Source organism: Pristis pectinata, chromosome 31, assembly GCF_009764475.1.
Source record: "Pristis pectinata isolate sPriPec2 chromosome 31, sPriPec2.1.pri, whole genome shotgun sequence".
NCBI classification, from domain to species: Eukaryota; Metazoa; Chordata; class Chondrichthyes; order Rhinopristiformes; family Pristidae; genus Pristis; species Pristis pectinata.
This window is the reverse complement of record NC_067435.1, coordinates 5,397,657-5,416,767: the sequence shown is the minus strand read 5'-3', so window position 1 is coordinate 5,416,767 and position 19,111 is coordinate 5,397,657. Positions and strand designations below refer to the sequence as shown.

The following is a 19,111-nucleotide window of genomic DNA, read 5'->3' as shown; positions in this document are numbered from 1 at the left end:
AGTCAGAACTCGTTCCCCTCCCCCTTGTCCAGTTGCTAGCTCCCTTTCCTCCGGTCTTTTGGCTTCTTGCCTGGGTTTTCCTCCCACTGTGTGTGTGTGTGTGTGTGTGTGAGCGAGAGAGAGAGCGAGAGAGAGAAAAGATCAGCTTAAACGTGACTAGGCAGTTAAGTGGCTGTTATGCAATCACCGACCTACTAACACATATCCCCACAATCCCTGGCAATGAGGAAGGATAAGGTACAATAACACTAGACAGAACATAGATGAAAGACAGAGAGAGACACAAGGCGCTCCAGGATCTACAAAGTCAAAAATCCACAGGAAAACAAACACCTCCATACGATATACATAGAAATGTGTATATATAATACTTAGACACCAAAAGCGGTTCACAACTTGGATGCTTTGAGGTAATTCTTATCAGAAGGTACAGTGACGAATCTCAGCGTTTGTCCATGATCTCTCTCTCTCTCTCTCTCTCGCTCTCTCTCTCTCTCTTTCTCGTGGGTTTTATATTGGCAGTCCCGGTACCAGGCTTGGCAAAGCTTCACCCCGGTACAAGCAATTTTCAGTCTTATGTCCGTGCGAAGCGGGTCAGTGCGGTGTGCATGTCTGTAACTGTACACGTTGGTTTAAATAACTGCCCTTGACTGTGGGTGATCGTGGCGTGGGTGGGTGAAGGTGGGGGGTGGGTGGGTGGGGTGGGGTGGAGGGGGAAGAATTGTAAACCTGATCATTTACAAAATGCACACCCGTCAGATTTAAGGGGGCAGAATATTCTCTTAAAAAAAGCCTCCTTAAATTGTAATTCAAATTCAATTTTGTCAATTTGCCTGTAAAGTATTTAATTTTTGTAATGAAACTCACAATTAAATAGATGGCCATATCTGAACTCCCGGACTAATAAGAGAATTTATTTTTACAGTTTGTCGCGACAGAAAGATTGGACTATCTACGTTCTAGTATTAAACTTTGCTTGGATATTAAGCAGATACAAATTTACACGCTAGTTGAGTGGGAGTAGCTGCTGAAAATGAATGCTGCCTTTGAGAGTTCCACTTTGATCTCATCCACCGGTCCTGGATATTGATTCCTTATTGAGTTGCATTGTATAATTTATCGCAATGTCAAGGAACCTGCCGCTTCTGCGGAGATTCCTTGTTCCTTGGAGGGGAGGTGGGAGTTGGAGGGGGGATGGGCGATTTATATTTGGATTACAATGAAAACTGTGGCCGCTTGCAATGCATTTATTGGGAAGGGGAATTTGGGTAAGGATAAACTCATGGTTATCAAAATTAGTTATCCATTAACAGAGAGTAGGGTGGGGGAGAGCGAAGCTCAGACAAGGGGAAAAGTAGAAACCGATTTATTACTGGAAATAGTTTCAGCAAACGACTTGCTTCCCAAACAAGGTTTTTTTTAGTCGCAATAGAATATCCTGTCGTCATTAGTGTTTGCAATCATTAAAGTTTCTTTTGTGACTTTGGCAAGGAAGTTTAGATAAAAGTCAATGATTAAACGGGCACAAAACAAAAGTGTCCAGAGAGAAATTAATTGAACCAGTAACTAAGTGGAGAGAGATAGGTAGGCGAAACTGGATAAAAGGGGGGATTGTAAAAGTTTGGGACTGAATTGATTTGAAGGAATACAGTATCAAAAATAGGTCATTTTCCAATGTATAAAACAATTAATAAACCTCTGGAATAATTTTCCCTTATTTCAGAGGTTTAGAGGTTTTTTTATTTTGGAAAGAATAAAGTTGCATTTAAATAGCACCATTTACATCCACAGATATCCCGAAGTGTCGCATTACTAATGAAGCACTGTTGAGAGCTGCCATTTTTGTTACAGGCAGTTGTGGGACTGATCACTCATGGACAGGAAGACACAATGAACAGTTGATGTGTTTTGTGATTCGTCTGAAGGTTCAGAAAGGTGGTCACTAACTCAGACAGCAAGTTCTGATCAACACCAGTGGAACTGGAATTGATTTAATATTGTAACATGTACCGAGATACAGTGAAAGACTTAGTTTTCCATGTCATTCATATAGATAATTTCAAAACACAAGTAGTACAAGGGAAAATCAATAACAGGATGCAGAATATAATGTTACAGTTACAGAGAAAATGAAGTGCAGGCAGACAATAAGGTGAAGGGCTACGATGAGGTAGATCAAGAGTTCATCTTTAACATACAGATGGTCCACTTGAGTCTTATAGATGCTGTTCTTGAGCCTGGTGGTGCATGTTCTCAAGCTGAGTGTCCATTGAGGGGTAAATTGGCCCAGCACAGTGGGAGATGGTGGAAACAATCTGTGTCAGTCTGAGAGGACCTTGGTTTAGTGCCCCATCCAAAAGGCGATATTGTCAACAATGTAGCACCCAATCAGTGGTACCCTGGTGATCAAATGTAGATTTTCTGCTCAAGTTACGAACAACATTTTAAAAGACATTTGGACAAGTACATGGATAAGAAAACTTTGGAAGGATATAAGCCAAACACAGGCAAATGGGACTATCTTAGGTGGGCATTGTGGTTGGCAGGGATCAGTTGGGCCAAAGGGCCTGTTTCTGTGCTGTATGACTCTATGACTCTTAGTCTTAAAAGTGGGGTTTGAACCCCTGAGCTTGCAACAGAGGCAGCTAGTCTCGTTTAATGGCTGCTACCTGCTACGTCGCTGTGTTAACTCTCACCCCCCCTTCAATATCTTCTGTTGCCACTCACCCTTACTAGAGTACATTCTGACGAAACCCACTCGCTAATCCTGGCCAAATCTGTCAACCTGGGCAATACCCATGACTTTGAAACTCCCTCCACATTTACTTCTCAGTAGGGGAGGGTCAACAATCAGATACCAACCCCTTCCCCGAGTCTAGCTCCAGAAAATTTCCAATTTCCAATATTTCCAATTTCCAACCCCTTCCCCCAGTCTAGCTCCAGAAAACTGCGGCTAATTGTACGATCCCCATTTGTTGACTGGGCTGACATCCGATAATGGAATCCCTATTTGGATCTGGAACTCCCATTGTACCTCGAGTTGGGGGCATGGGCCCAGCCAATTGCAATGGCACCTTTAGCCTTCCATTGAAACAGATCAGGTCGTGGGATCTTGCTGTGCATGCACATCAGCTGTTGCGTTTGTCTCCGGCCGCGACATGCATCTGAAGGTCAGCTCAAACCATTTTTGGGAGATGACGAGTTGCGAAAGGAAGTCTCCACATCTGCCCTCTGCGTGTGTCTTGGAATCTGACGTTATACTAACCTTGTTTTACTCTTGCTCACGCAGTCAGACTTGTTCATCTTAGTTTCAATATGCAATCTATTTTGATTCTCTTACTCTCTAAACGTAATCACAACACCATATGTTTCCTGGATTCCCTAACCTCTAGAGCTATGCAAATTCCGGTTTTACATTGCATGAATAGCAATGACTGGAAAATGTACACAGTCTTACGTCTGCTACTGAGTAAAGAATAGATTGGGTTATGTTGCAGCTGTGGACTCTGGTCAGAGAGCTGCCAGGAAAGATTGAACAGGCTGGGACTCTGCTGAGGGTGGGGGGGGTGACACTGTGACGCAGTTGGTAGAGCTGCTGCCTCACAGCACCAGGGACCCGGGTTCAATCCTGACCTCAGGTGCTGTCTGTGTGGAGTTTGCACGTTCTCCCTGTCACCGTGTGGGTTTCCTCTGGGAACTCCCACAGCCCAAAGATGGGAGGCTAATTTACTGCTGTAAACAGACCTTAGTGTTAGATGAGTGGTAGAATCTGTGGGGAGTTGATGGGGATATGGGGAGAATGAAATGGGATTGGTGTAAATGGGTGGCTGAGATTGGTGCAGACAGTGGGCTTAAGGACCAATTTTTATGATGTGTGACTAATGGAACGGGCTGCAGTGATGTAATAGGGGGGCTATATGTTTGGGAAGGAGTGTGGTAGAGTGGATATAGAGAAGACATTTATATTTGTGACAGAGGTCAAAATGAGACATAATTAGAAGGTGGTCAGTTAATAGATCTGGTGGGCTGTTCAGGACACACTCCTGTGTTCCAGGACTCAGATGATGTGGGGATGGGTCAGAGGGTGAGTCTGATGCACGGACTGGCAAAACAGCTGCTCATCTGACCAACCCGGGCTCCTGCTTCTCACGTTCCTTTCCCAGACAGTGCTCAGAACATGGGATTCACTCCCATATGGGGAAGAGATGATTAGGCACAGGGCTACTTAAGTGGAAGCTGGATGAACGCATGACAGAGAAAAGGATAGAAGGTCTTCAGATGGAGTGAAATCCAGAAGGGGTTGGGAGAGAATTGTGTGGCATTGATACAAGGTCTGTTTCCATTCAATGAGTCAATGGTAAACTTAACAATAGGATAGGATATCTTTATTAGTCACATATACATGGTTACACACAGTGAAATGCATCTTTTGCATAGAATGTTCTGGGGGCAGCCCACAGGTGTCGCAACACTTCCGACGCCAACATAGCACGCCCACAACTTCCCAACCCGTACCTCTTTGGAATGTGGGAGGAAACCGGAGCACCCGGAGGAAACCCACGCAGACATGGGGAGAACGTACAAACTCCTTACAGACAGCGGCCGGAACTGAACCCGGGTCACTGGTGCTGTTATAGCGTTACGCTAACCGCTACACTACTGTGCCTGCCCACTAATTTTCCAACATGCCTGAAGTCCAGGGTTCTTCAAAGCTACTGAACGTGGGGTGGATGAGGGGGGAGGGCAATGGAAGGGGGTTTAAACTGTTGACAGGAAATACCTGTGTGGTTAGAAACACTTGCTTTGGGAAACGTGCAGTCTTAATATCTCAAACAAAAGACTCACAAAATGAATCAATAGAAATGAGTCAATAGCCACCTCTCGAGAGAGCGCTCAGGCTGAGAGGCAGACCTCTTCCCTCAGCACACTTCCTTCTTGGTCACACTCTCAGATTCAATCGTGGAACGGCCAATTTTTCCATCCCTCATTGTGCTTCAGCTAACACCAGCTTTGAAAGAACAAGTGTCTACAGGTGCCTTCAGTAATGTTATGCAACCTAATTTAAGGTTAACCTAATATAGGAGCAGAATTAGGCCATTCAGCCCGTCGAGTCTGCTCTGCCACTCAATCACGAATGATTTTCTTTTCAACCCCATTCTCCCCGTAACCCTTAACCCTCTTACCAATCAAGATCCTATCAATCTTAAATACACCCAATAACTTGGCCTCCACAGCCCTCTGTGGCAACGAGTTCCACAGATTCACCACCCTCTGGCTGAAGAAATTCCTCCTCATCAGTTTTAATGGGACGTCCCTTTATTCTGAGGCTGTGCCCTCGGATCCTGAACTTTCCTACTGGTGGAAACATCCTCTCCACATCCATTCTGTCCAGGCCTTTCAGTATCTGGTAGGTTTCAATGAGATCCCCCCTCATCCTTCTGAACTCTGTCGAGTACAGGCCCAGAGACATCAAATGCTCCTCATATGTTAAGGCTTTCATCTCCATGGCCAGGAAACCTGGGAAACTTGGCTAATTCATGTTGATGTTTAAGAACTATTTCTGAGCTAACTCTAGGGGAGTGACTAGCAAGTGGCGTTGTATATACATTTGTGTGTAAAAGTAACCATGTAATCAATGCAATGCTTATTACAATGTTCAATCCAATTCCCAGTTCCACTTCAACTCCAATCTTTCCTCCAGCTTCACAGGTTGGAGAGGGCTGCTGTTCTCAGGGGGAGCTGCCTGTCCTGAGATTCACAGGGCTTGGCACAGCTTGTGACAGCTGAAGGATATGTCATAGATTTGACGGTGGTGTAATCCAATAGAGGAACCTCAACTTCCTGAATGTTAAATAACACCACTGGGGGAAATGAATGTTACCAGGGTGCTGCTTGTGCTGGGGGTGGGCGGTGGGCAGGGGGGAGGGAAAGTAGGGGGAAGGGGTGTGTGGGCGGGGGGGAGGGGGGGTTGGTTGTAGAACAATATTCACGTTGCACTACGTGACTGCTGAGTTCACACTGAGGGCACTAAAGTTTCAGCAGTTTGTAATGTTTGAGAATACGGATAGAGGAGAGACATCCCCAATCACAAAACACACGGCACCAGATATCACCCCATGCAGACACAAGCTCCTGTAACAACACACACACACCGACTGTATATCCAGCACCAGCTCCTATAACAATCACACACAGACTGTATATCCCAACACCAGCTCCAGTAACACTCACACACCAACTGTATATTCCAACACTAGCTCCTGTGACACCAACACACTGACTGTATATTCCACCAGCTCCTGTAGCAACACTCACACACCGACTGTATATTCCAACACCAGCTCCTGTGACACCCACACACCAACTGTATATTCCACCAGCTCCTGTGACACCCACGCACTGACTGTATATTCCAGCACCAGCTCCTGTGACACCCACACACCGACTGTATATTCCAGCACCAGCTCCTGTAACACCCACACACCGACTGTATATTCCAACACCAGCTCCTGTAACACCCACACACTGACTGTATATTCCAGCACCAGCTCCTGTAACACCCACACACTGACTGTATATTCCAGCACCAGCTCCTGTAACACCCACACACCGACTGTATATTCCAACACCAGCTCCAGTGACATCCACACACCGACTGTATATTCCAACACCAGCTCCAGTGACACCCACACACTCACATACATACAGAATGTATAATCCAATTCCTGCTCCCCTCTCACCCCTGTACTACCTGTCCTCCTGACACTCACTGACTGTTATTGCACTCTCAGTTACTGGCTCCCCCTCCTTGCCCAGGCACTCAGACAGCCCTGCTCCATCTCCAGTTACTGGTGCCATGGTTCCTGTATGGTTTCTCAAGTTTGCACAGTGGAGTTTCCACCAAGACTGCTGTTAGCATAGCTGTTGTAACCTTCATGCACATCTGCTTTCTGTTTACCTTTAGCCTCGTGTACTGCACCAATGGTGATGTCATTCTTGCATCTTGGCTGATCAGCCTTGCTGATAACTGTGGGAAGCAATGAAACTTGAATTTCTGTGATAAGATTTAGCCTTTTTCCAATTGTCACTAGGATGGATCTTTCCATTGGCTTTACAGGGATAACTGTGACTTCACTCCCAACCTTTAGACCTAAATACAAGCTTTAAAACCTACATCTCTGATGTATTTGCTAATATGAAATCACACTAAAAAAAGAACAGTTACACTGACACAGTGTGGTAATGTTACCCTGACGCACAGTTAGAGTTACACCAACATAAATGTACAGTTATATTGATCCATAACTTCAGACGTAGTTAGACAAAAGTAGCTGTGCTGATACAGGGGTAAAATTTACTGACTCAGGTCCAGTTATACTGACAGAAAGTTACAGTCACCTTTAATCTGATGAAAGATTGTCAACCTGAAACATTACCTCTGTTCCTCTCTTCACAGAGGCTGCCCGACCTGCTGAGTATTTCCAGCAATTTTCTGCTTTTGTCCAGCATCTGCAGTTCTTGCTTCCCAAGTAAAGTTGCATTTATGGACAAGTAGTTACACTGATACATGGGTACAGTCATACCAACACACAGGTACATTTACACTGACACAAGTATGGTAATGCTAACAAGCAGGTACAGTTAGACTAACACCTGGGTAAGTATATAGTTAGACTGACACAGTTATAATGCACATTGAATATTGAGTTAAGCTGTTACGAAAATGGGCACAGTTAAACTGATGAGTTAACAGTGATACTGGTGTACAATGGGGACTGTTACACTGAGAATAAGTTAACAGTGATACTGATTTAAATTACGCAGTAAATTACCCGTATAATGATGATGTGAAATACTCTGTTTCTGTGCAGCTGGCTGCAGACAGACTGACGCCCTGTCAGGTACAGGCACACAGACAGACACTAAGGTCATCTCAGGACTTGCAGTCTCTCAGTATTCAAGCCTTGGGCTTGCCAGTCTATGCCTTGCCATTCTGCACAGGATACGTCACTGTGTGCTCTGAGTCAGTCTACAGAACCTCTTGCTTTTTGATCTTGCAGTGTTTCCTTGTGACGAGATGTTTGCCAGTGGTGTGGGGTTGTGGTGTGTGCCAGCTACAGTGCCCTCGTCCTCTCCACCCCTCCTGGATGCCCGCATCCCCTCCCTGTGGGATCACCCCAGTGAGATAACTTGGCCGTGGTTGAGGTTGAGCAATTTGTGCTGTCTGGCTGCTGCTGGCCCTTGGCCTGTTGCCAGGACACTCATCAATGTGGCCCATTGTGTTCCCCCCCCATTCACATTACTTCCTGGCTCTGAAAGTGTGAGTCTGACACACAGAGAATGTAGGCCAGGGCTAATCTCCATGCAACAGCAGAGAGCCACATCTGTTGGATGGTCCTTCTAGACAGAGAACCTTTCCAAAGATATTGAAACATGGAAGGTGTGTTGATGCAGTGTCAGACCTGCACTGACAAACACTGCATCATTGTCCCCTGCTGGGACTGCAAATTATGTGGTTCAGTGGATTGCAACCTTGCCTGTGTGTGTCGGGGCAGTGAGCCCAGCCTGCCTCACCCAGAGTCCAGGTCGTTTCTGGAGCAGAAGACAAATGACTGCATCGGCTTATCTCTGAACCCCAACAATTCCGGGCTAATCTGATCCCCAATTCAGGGATAGGTCGGCTAATCTAGAACAATGGATTGAATCCAAAATCAGTAGCAGGAAAAACACTGATACCTTCAAACATAGTTTTTCAAAAGTTCTGCATTCATAAAATGTGACCTTCCCTGGGTTTGAAGGCACAAGGGGTGTTATTTTTAGTTCCCTGAACAGTGCCCTAGTACGATAAGATGGACTCTTGACTTCACAATCTACCTCATTGTGACCTGCACCTTATTGTCTGCCTGCACTGCACTTTCTCTGTAACTGAAATACTTTATTCTGCATTCTGTTACTGTTTTCCCTTGTACTACCTCAATGCACTGTGTAATGAATTGATCTGTATGAACGGTATGCAAGACAAGTTTTTCACTGTACCTCAGTGCAACTGACAATAATAAACCAATTCCAATTCCATTTTCTGGCCCCAGCCCAGTGCAGTGCTACTGAAATACTTTTCCCATTATCATGACCCAACTCTCACTGGGACTCCTCGTGCTCACTTAATTTCCCTTGTTCATTGGCTGGTGTGGGATCCACATTCACCATTTGCAGTGACATCATTTGCCAAAATGTACACAGAACGCTTTTAGAATCTGTTGAATGGTTATTGGCTGCTGACCCATTTTGGACATTTAAGATAAGATAAGATATCTTTATTAGTCACATGTACATCGAAACACACAGTGAAGTGCATCTTTTGCATAGAGTGTTCTGGGGGGTAGCCCGCAAGTGTCGCCACGCTTCCGGCGCCAACATAGCACGCCCACAACTTCCCAACCTGTACGTCTTTGGAATGTGGGAGGAAGCCCCCACAGACACACGGGAAGAACGTACAAACTCCTTACAGACAGCGGCCGGAATTGAACCCGGGTTGCTGGCGCTCTAATAGCGTTTCGCTAACTGCTACACTACTGTGCCTGCCTGTGAGAGTGGTTCCCTTTCTGTTGTGTGTCTCCCATGTCAAGTGCAGCACCAGTACTTTAAGCCAGCGTCCGGGAGATGAAGTTTCCATCTAGTTGTTTGCACACTGGCCTTGTGAGGGCTGGAGTACTGCTCGTCCTTAATGCTGAGCCTTGCTAATCTCCTGGTGGTGGAACAAAACCCAATGCACAGAATCAGAGAGTCATACAACATAGAAACAGGCCCTTCGGCCCACTGAGTTCTCTTTTTCTCGTTCCCACTCCAGCAGCATCTCTACTGAGTAAAGATGCTGGTGAGACCCTGACTGCTTCTAGAGCAAGGACCCCACATGCCTCAATGTTAACCCGCCTCAATGTTAACCCACCTCACCCCCTTCCAGACACCTATTGATCAGATCTGTATATCTGGTGTTGGTGGTTTCTCTCATGCCCCCTGTTTTCACCCCTCTGTTCCAAGCTCTTCCCTTCTGTTTAACACTCAATGAGAATAACACTTTATGATTGAACGTTAAGACCAGGGCTAAGAATTGACCAAGGTCAGAATTTCCCTGGAGTCCTTCTTCAGCCATCTCTGCTACTCCATAACTTTATTCCTGCTTTGGTAACCTTTTTTTCCCATATCCTTTAATCCCAATTACTTCTTTCCTTTTAAAAAGCCCAGTTGGCTTTACATCTGTGGCATTCTGTGACACTCTACCATATAGGCACAGTCCTTTGTGTGACAGCTGTCTCCTTGCCACCCAACAGCTCCCAGAACATTCTGGTCTGTGCTTTCTGTTCTATTACAAATTTGCGGAATCCGTGTGGTGCTCAAAGGGAGCCTGTGCTGTGAAGTACTTAGCAATGAAAGAATTCCTGTTGACCTTGACGTTGGCCACACACTATGTTCACACCCACAGGCCTTTCTGCAGAAGGTGTTCAGAACTTGGACAAGTTCTGAATGTGCTTTTAATGTGCTTAGCTGGAATTCTAATATTTTGTCCCTCTGCTTAATTCCCTATCAGTTCCACTTATGTTTATTTTATAATTATTCATTCATAGGATGAGTAAGCCTAGCACTTATTGCCCATCCCTAACTTCCCTTGGGAAGTCGATGGTGAGCTGCCTCCTTCAACCACTACAGTCCGTGTGGTGAAGGTGCTCCCAAAGTGCTGGTGGGGAGGGAGTTCTGCATTTAGATCCAGTAATAATGAAGGGCCAGTGATCTATTTCCAAGTCAGAATGGTGAGTGAATTGGAGGGGTGGTGTTCCCATGTGCCTGATGCCCTTGGTAGTTGGTATTGGTTTACTATTGTCGCGTGTACCGAGATACAGTGAAAAGCTTTTGTTTGCGTGCCATCCAGACAGGTCATTCCATTACAGAAGTACATCGAGGTAGTACAAAAAGGAAAAACAGAATGCAGAATATTGTGTTTCAGTTATGGAGACAGAGCAGTGCAGGTAGAACGAATAACGTGAAAGGGCCTCAATGAGGTAGATTGAGAGATCAAGAGTCCATCTCCAGCGTATAAGAGGTTCTTTCAAGAGTCTGATAACAGCAGGACAGAAGCTGTTCTTGAGCCTGGTGGTACGTGTTCTCACGCTTTTGTATCTTCTGCCTGACGGGAGAGGGGAGAAGAGAGAATGACCGGTGGGAGGGGTCTTTGATTATGTCAGCTGCTTTACCGAGGCAGCGGGAAGTGTGGACAGAGTCCATGGAGGGGTGTGTGGTTTCCGTGATGTGCTGAGCTGTGTCCACAACTCTCTGCAGTTTCTTGTGGTCTTGGGCAGAGCAGTTGCTATACCAAGCCGTGATGCATCCAGATAGGATGCTTTCTACGGTGCACCTAAAAAATTGGTGTGAGTCATTGAGGACATGCCAAATCTCCTCAGCCTCCTTGTGCTTTCCTGGCCAGAGCATCCACATCCTCGTCCTTCTAGGTGGTAGAGGTGATAGGTTTGGGAGGTCCCATCAGAGTGTTCTGGGCAAGTAACTGCAGTACGGTTTGTAGATGGTGCGCACTACAGCCACTATTCCCGATGTTTGGTCTTTAAGGAACAGATGAACAAGGAATATCTGAATACGTGTTAAAGTCGATGTGCTTTCTGTTCTCAGGTCCACTGAAGGAGTGCGGAGTCATTTCCAAATGGCGGGAAACATTGTGCTCAAAACAGTCTCAGCACGCACAGGAAGCCTTCACCTTGCCTGAGTCAGTCGTGGTCTCCGATGGAATCTGGCTACTACTCAGAGATGGAGAATCTGGAGTCAGCCCCTCCCCATGCCCCGGACACTCCCAGCCCCTACAACCAGGGGCTGCTCCAGAGAACCAGGACGGGCAGAAGCCGACCCAGCGCCACCGGTCGGAGGAAGAGGGAGTTCATCTCCGACGAGAAGAAAGACGCCAGCTACTGGGAGAAGAGGCGCAAGAACAACGAAGCCGCCAAGAGGTCACGGGAGAAGAGGAGGATCAGCGACATGGTCCTGGAGAACCGTGTGCTGGCACTGAACGAGGAAAATGTCCGGTTGAAGTCAGAGCTGCTGGCTCTGAAGCTGAGGTTTGGCCTCATCACCACTGCCGCATACACAGAGAAGAGTCGGCAGCTGGCTGGGTCAGCGGTGGGCCCCTACTACACCACCTATTCCAACAGCTCCACCGTGCTCCTCCAGTCCGACTCCTCGGAGAACGAGCACTCGAGTCAAAGGAGTGGGCTTGCACCCATGAGCAAGTATTCACCCAGGGGATCCCTCTCTGATGTTTCTGATGGGTCGCTGAGCGCTGGAAACAGCCCAGAGCCCACGATCCAAGGGGACATCAGGCAAGATGACAACTCAATGGACAGGGATCTGATGAAGGACATGAAGGACGTCATGAATGTTCAGGTCACTTTTGGAGAGTCAATGTCTCTGTTAAGGAGCTATGATGATATTGAATTCATAAGTTACAAGGAGCCAGTTAAGTACAACTTTGTGGCCAGGGACATTATTCAGTATGGAGCGCAAGGCTGTGTAGAAACAGTGGACTCTCATCCTACCCAGAGGGAGGACTTCCGTCTTCTGTCCTCTGTGCCTCAGGCCCACGGGAGCCACAGGGTGGACTGCCCCCCGAGGGTGGGCGGCGGGGCTGCTGCCACTCCGAGCGATGTGACGCGGCAGTACGGCCACGAGCCGTTGGCCGTGGGGGCGCGGAAGGAGCCAGGCCAATGCAGGCCCAGGGACTGCGCAGTCGAGCCGTGCTGGGGGCCTGCTTATGAGCACTTGGTCATTGAACGGCTGCAACATACAGATCCACGCCAGAACGAGGCGGGTGAACACACTGCGGACCAGAACCCGGATGAGATTCCACAACATTCCCTCTCCCAGAGCTTTACTCCAGAGAATCAGGAGCCGCTGGAATGCTCCCTGACTCCCTGTTCTGTTATTGAGGCACCTCGAGTGTTTGATCAGGGCCTGCTGGCACATTCCAACGTCACTGCGGATAAGGTGTCAGACGGCACCCTTTCCGAAGGCTCAGACAGTGACAGTCAAGACAAGGTGGACAGGCCTGGCTACGACACTGCGGCACACTCTGATTCCCCCCAGATGCTCAAGAGAACGGCCCTTCCTCATAAGCTCCGCTTGAAAGTCAGAGCGATTCAAGGTGGTGAACAAGATAACGGGCAGGACCATTCACGTCACGTTCGTGGTCAAGGGGCTTCACTGACCCCCTGCAATGGCTCCCATCACAATGGGTGTATCGTGAAGAGTTATGCCGCAGCCCACGGGAAGCGAGATCTCTGGAGTGAATCAGGGCCTCTAGATGTTAAAGCATCTCAGTGCCAGCCGGGAGTGTTAAGTCAGTTTGAGCAACATACTCCCAAAGGTTCCAATAATCTCCAGAGTGACCAAACCACGTCAAAGGACCCTGACCACCACACTGTAAATGTAGCTTGCTTTAAGGCATTTGGCGTTAAAGCCGCACAATCAGCTGAGACATCACCAGGCCACGAGGGGTACAATTTAACCAGCCCCATTCAAGATCAAAACATGGCGAAACTTGGGTGTAGAGCGGTGAAATAGGACAGTGGTTCGTCTGAATGTCCGAGACTACTAAATAGCAGCAATGTCTCCAAGCAGGGGATATCTCTCATCTTCTTGCTGAGTACCAGCACAGTAATGTTAGAAATTGTCCATCCCTGGACACAGGTCGACACTGGAGTTTCTTTCTGGACCAGAGTTGGTGTATCCATATCCTTTACTCTTTCAGGGACTGATCCACATTGATCGGATTATAAGGATGCAAACTGAGCCAACACCTGCATTCACCAGGTTGTTCCAAGACTGAGGTGACAAATCTCACCAAGCAGTAGACAACCCGGACTCTTGTGTCTATTAGTTCTTAGTCGGGTCTGTGAAGATCTAAATCCAAAACCAGCAAGGCCGTTATGGCAAGGCCTCAAGTCTGTTCTTTGTTGATTTACACTGTTGGCACTCTAGTCACCGTTCACTCCTGGGTGTCAGTTTGGTTCAGTTGGCAGGGTTCATGCCCAGGCATTAGGAGATTGTAGAACATCAGCAATTAACTAGGTGGATGGAAGGAATTTGTAAAACAAGCTTCCTTGTGGTGTTTCCACGATGAGCATTCACACCATACGGTTCATAGCAGCCGTTCCAGACACAGCCTTACAGCCTCGACTGTGGCATCTGTCCAGACGCACTCAACAGTTTCATTACAAGTCTCAGTGGCATGCTTCCCAGTCACACTCAAAGCAAGCACGAGAGCTGGTTGTCATTCTGTACTTGGGTTGCCACAAGACAACGCACAGTGTTCCCCCCGGGTGTTCCCCACTCGCTATTTCACCTTCCTAAACACTTGTGAATTTCAGCCACAGACAGCTCAGTCTGACTTGAGCTTGCAGTTTCCATCCCTTTAGCCCAGATGATGTACAGCAGAGGGTACAGACAATATTGACTTAAAGATAAAAGGTGCTGGAAACATTTCTGTAGGTCAGGCAGCATTGACGGAGAGAGAAACCGGACGAAGGTTTAAAGTCGGTGACCTATCCCAGAGTGGTCTGGTCCACAAGTCACAGATATGAGTTGGAAGGTCCTCCCGACTGTTTCTGTGATAATAAAAACAGAAAATGCTGGAAACACAAAAGGTGTTCGACCCGAAACGTTAACACTGTTTCTCTTTCCACAGACGCTGCCTGATCTGCTGAGTCTTTCCAACATTTTCTGTTTTTATTTCAGCTACACTGCTTTTGATTTTCAGTGACCACTTCTATGTCCAGCGTCCTGTACCTCACTGAGGTTAGATTTGCCCAGACAGAGCTGGTGTTGTCCCAGACATTATACTTTCACCACGCAAAGATTCACTAAAGGAAGAGAAGGCCCTCATCTCCCTGTTTGATAGACTCAATTTTAGATCCCAAAGTTGAAAGGGAAGAATTTGAAAGCACCACTTTCTCCATTTTACGTCATAAAACCTACTGACTTAGTGTACATTACTTCAAACTGCTGCAATAAATTCTGGAGTGTGGTGGCTTTGCTATGCAGAGGCAATAATTTCATTGTGTAAGGGTGTCAGTTGGAGTTTTGCAGTGTCCAGTGACTGACACACTGCCTTCTGCAGTCCAAACACACTGGTATCACAGCTGTCTGCCACTGAACCAGCCTCCTGGCCTGAGTGTTTCAGCTCCGCACACTCCGAGATCCCAGTGCAAATTCCCCTCATTTTCAAAGGGCCTTTACTTCCACAAATTTTGTCTTAAGTACATTTGTATCTCACCACACACCGAACCTTTCATGAACTGGTGGAACTGTCCAAAGGCTTAGAATGTTGGTATGTTCTGAATATACATTTCTTAAAAACTCCCGGACAAGTCTGAAAGAGGTAACCTGGTGAAGTTTGATTCAAGACAGCTGAAATTGGGTTTAATCAAAACATTCGTCATTTTTAATGTTTGACCACTTCTAAATTACTTGTACAGAATCATTTACTGACTACGTTGGTGTACACTGGTCATATCCTTGCTTAAAATAAAATTAAAAGCTCTTAAGAAGGTGTCTCTTGGTGGACATCTGTCAAGAGAAAACTTCATTATGAGAGTCCCCATAAACAGACTCAATAGCAGAAGCTTGAAAAGGCAATTCATTTGATTTGGAAGGGTGACCCAATGCTTTATAAACTCACAGAAAACCTAACAGAAACTTGATCTGTGCCGATGTAAATTGCATTTGAAATTCCTGGATCTACTCAGTCGTTTTGTGTGAGTTGGGCCGGGAGGCAGATATTCTTGCTCCCTGTGGTTGTCAGGGCTGTGTGTTCCACATCGGGGTGGCCAGTCATCAAAAGGTTAAAGAGGCCAATCCAACAGAGTGCAGTGAACCTGACCCCACTGATCTTGGATTTGCAGAGTTACCATCACAAGGAATCATGGTTGGAGCAATTGCAGAGGTGTTATTAGAATGTTCGGATCTGGGCTGCATTCACCTGACTGTGGGATCCATCAGTGGTCCTACTGCCAATGCCAAGGCCAGCAGCAGTTTTCTGGTGATTGTCAATCACCCTTTCACGTCAATCATTTCGGCTGTCCAAACATCAACCACATTGTGACCAGTTATTCCCCCTTACTGTGTCAGTGCCTCAGAACATGAATTCTGAACTGAGTGTATAGAAGTGAAACTGTACTAAAAAAAAGCATGAGCTCTTTCATGGCCAAAGAAAACAATTAAAAAAAACTATTTTGTTCATCTAATATTTGAATAATAAAAATGTGACCAACTGTTTGGTCTTGTGGTTTCCATTGGCCAGATAACCAGACCATTCTGGACTTTGATCACCCTATGAGTTTCGGAGAGTACCAAAGGCTTCTGAGAGATTGTCCCTCGCTGGTGCCCAACTTCACAGCTCTAGTGAACCTCTTGTACCTCACTGAAGTGGGGTCATCCTAATTTTTCACACCAAGCCCGCTGATGAATATTTATATCTTTGAACCAGGGAATTGTTACAGCTCAGAAGGAAGGCATTCAGTCAATCGAGCCTATGCTGGCTTCGTGTAGGGCAATCCCATGTCCCATTCTCCTGCTTGGTCCCACACCCTCTGGTGCCCATCCATTTCCCTCCTGACGGCCCTAATTCAGTCCCACTGCCTCACAGAAAAATCTTCCCTCACCCTTTCCCTTTGTATATTTTGCTCCAAATTTTAAATCTGTGTTCCTCAGGTCTTTGAACGTCCATTTGTGGGAACAGCTTCCCCTTCTCCAAACCAGCGTTGATGTTGTCCACCTCCATCAAACCTTCTTCCCTTCAGAAAGAACAACGCCAGCTTCCCCGGTCTAAAACCCTGGAGCTGAAATCCCTCATCCCTGGAACGTTAGGAGAAATCTGTTTTGCACCCTCTCAAGGGCTATCACCTCCTTCTTTCAGTTAAGTGACCAGCACTAGATTTGTTTTGTACGGGTTCAAGCCTGTGTATATGAATCTCAGGGTCCCAACCAGTCTCTCAATGTGCCCTGCCACATATCCAGTCAGGTTTCTCTGTTCATGTACACCATTCAGGTGTGCTGTTTGGTCTATATCGTTCTGGCTGTCACATCTTATCAAGGAGAGGGGACTTCATCAAGCCAATGTGAGCAAATTCGTACTTTCAAGTGGAGATACTGTAGTAGGGAGATCGGGAGCTGAGCAATCTCTCCTCAAACTGGAAGAGCTTCAACTAATTGCCTCATTTACACATGAGAGACTTTGACCTTGTATGCAAAAACCTTCTGGCCACAAAATCAGCATTGTATATTTGTTCATCTGTTTGACAATCTTAAATGTTTTCAGAAGGTTCTCGTCTCACTGTGGGCCATCCATCCCGAGAGCACAGTGTCTATTTAACTAGGTGTGTGCACTTTGTTTTGATCATTTACATGTTACATTGTTCATTTTGACAAGGTGTATATATTTATAAACAGGAGAAGCATCCTGGTATTTCATGTTGTTTGGTGTTAATTGCAAAGCTTCTCCTTTCTGTCAAAGATTTGACCTTGAATGATTTTTTTTACCGTCCCATGTAAATTATGTAAAGAGCTGTCAGGTGCATGTTGTATAGCTTTCTACCTTCATTTGGTTTTCAAACGACGCTGAATTAAAAAAAAAGGAAAGGAGTAACCTTGTCTGAATGATTATTAAAAGGGGCCCCATGCTATAGTTCATGGGGCAAAGTGAAGTGTTGGGACCTTTAGCAACAGACAAGATACTGGAGGAACTCAGCGGGTCAGGCAGCATCTGTGGGAGGGAAATGGACAGTCGGCGTTTCAAGTCGAGACCCGTCATCAGGACTGAAAGATAGAGAGGAGATAGTCAGTATAAAAAGGTGGAGGGAGAGGGTGGAGCAAGAGCCAGCAGGTGATAGGTGGATCCAGGTGAGGAGGGGTGATTGGCAGATGGAGGAGGGGAGGGTGGGAATAGCGGCAGAGGCTGGGAGGTGAGAGGCGGAGGTGACAGAGGGCCGCAGATGGTGGGATCTGACAGGAGAGGGAGGTGAAGCGTGGAACCAAGGGAGGGAGGTGGGGAAGGCAGACGGGAACAGTTGGGGGGAGGGAACCCAGTGGGAGGAGTGTGTGGGTGGTGGGCAGATGGAGGGGGTGGGGGGAGAAGGGGAAAGAAACAGGGAGATGGGGGCTGGGGGCGGGGGGGGGGTGGGGTAGGAAGAGAGAGAAAGGGACAGGGGAGCAGCAGTTTACCTGAAAATTCAATGTTCATGTTGTCGGGAAGTAGACCTTTGGCTGACAAAGTTGACAGTGAGTTGGGGTAGTGCAGAGGGCTGGAGTGTTGGAGAAGTGAATCTATTTAATGAGGGTTTCAGCCTGATGTGTCTGTTGTTAACCTAGTCCCCTCCCAGTTCTCCCAGGGGCATTGGTCTGCAGCTGGCTCCCTCTGGGCCACTCTCTTCCCTTAGAGTCAGCAGGCTACAGGATCAGATCCTGTTCTGGAGAATTCAGCTCATGCACCAGTGCTGTGCTAAGGGAGTGCTGCACTGTCAAAAGTACCCTGGTTTTGGTGAGACGCAACATCCAAGGCCCCCACTCTGCCCAATCATTGATGTTACTGATCCTGTGGTATCAGGTGGGAAAAAGCAACACATCTCCCTGGTGACCTACAGAGTTTTTAATTCCTGAAACAGCACCCACTGACACATATTACTTGGCCATTATCTTGTTGCTGGATGTGGGATCTGACTGTGCAGCAAGAGGCTGCCCTACTTCCTGCCATATGAGATGAGAGATGAGATATCTTTATTAGTCACATGTACATCGAAACACATAGTGAAATGCATCTTTGCGTAGAGCGTTCTGGGGGCAGCCCGCAAGTGTCGCCACGCTTCCGGCGCCAACATAGCATGCCCACAACTTCCTAACCCGTGCGTCTTTTGGAATGTGGACAAAAACTGGAGCACCCGGAGGAAACCCACGCAGTCACTGGGAGAACGTACAAACTTCTTACAAACAGCGGCCGGAATTGAACCTGGGTCGCTGGTGCTGTAATAGCGTTACATTAACCGCTACACTGCCATACTATGAC

At 46.9% G+C, this 19,111-nt stretch overlaps 1 protein-coding gene across 2 annotated transcripts; it reads left to right on the top strand.

Moving 5' to 3' along the window:
* The first annotated feature begins 241 nt into the window (after positions 1-241).
* Positions 242-17,688, top strand: LOC127584976 (uncharacterized). Of its 2 annotated transcripts, none has more exons than XM_052042059.1 (2): positions 242-410; positions 11,677-17,688. In XM_052042059.1, exon 2 carries the CDS (start codon positions 11,788-11,790, stop codon positions 13,615-13,617), a length of 1,830 nt encoding a protein of 609 aa, XP_051898019.1. In that variant the 5' UTR covers positions 242-410; positions 11,677-11,787; the 3' UTR covers positions 13,618-17,688. The 2 variants fall into 2 exon arrangements, with proteins under 2 accessions (XP_051898019.1, XP_051898020.1); XM_052042060.1 differs by having other exon boundaries at positions 242-427.
* Positions 17,689-19,111: the final 1,423 nt, after the last annotated feature.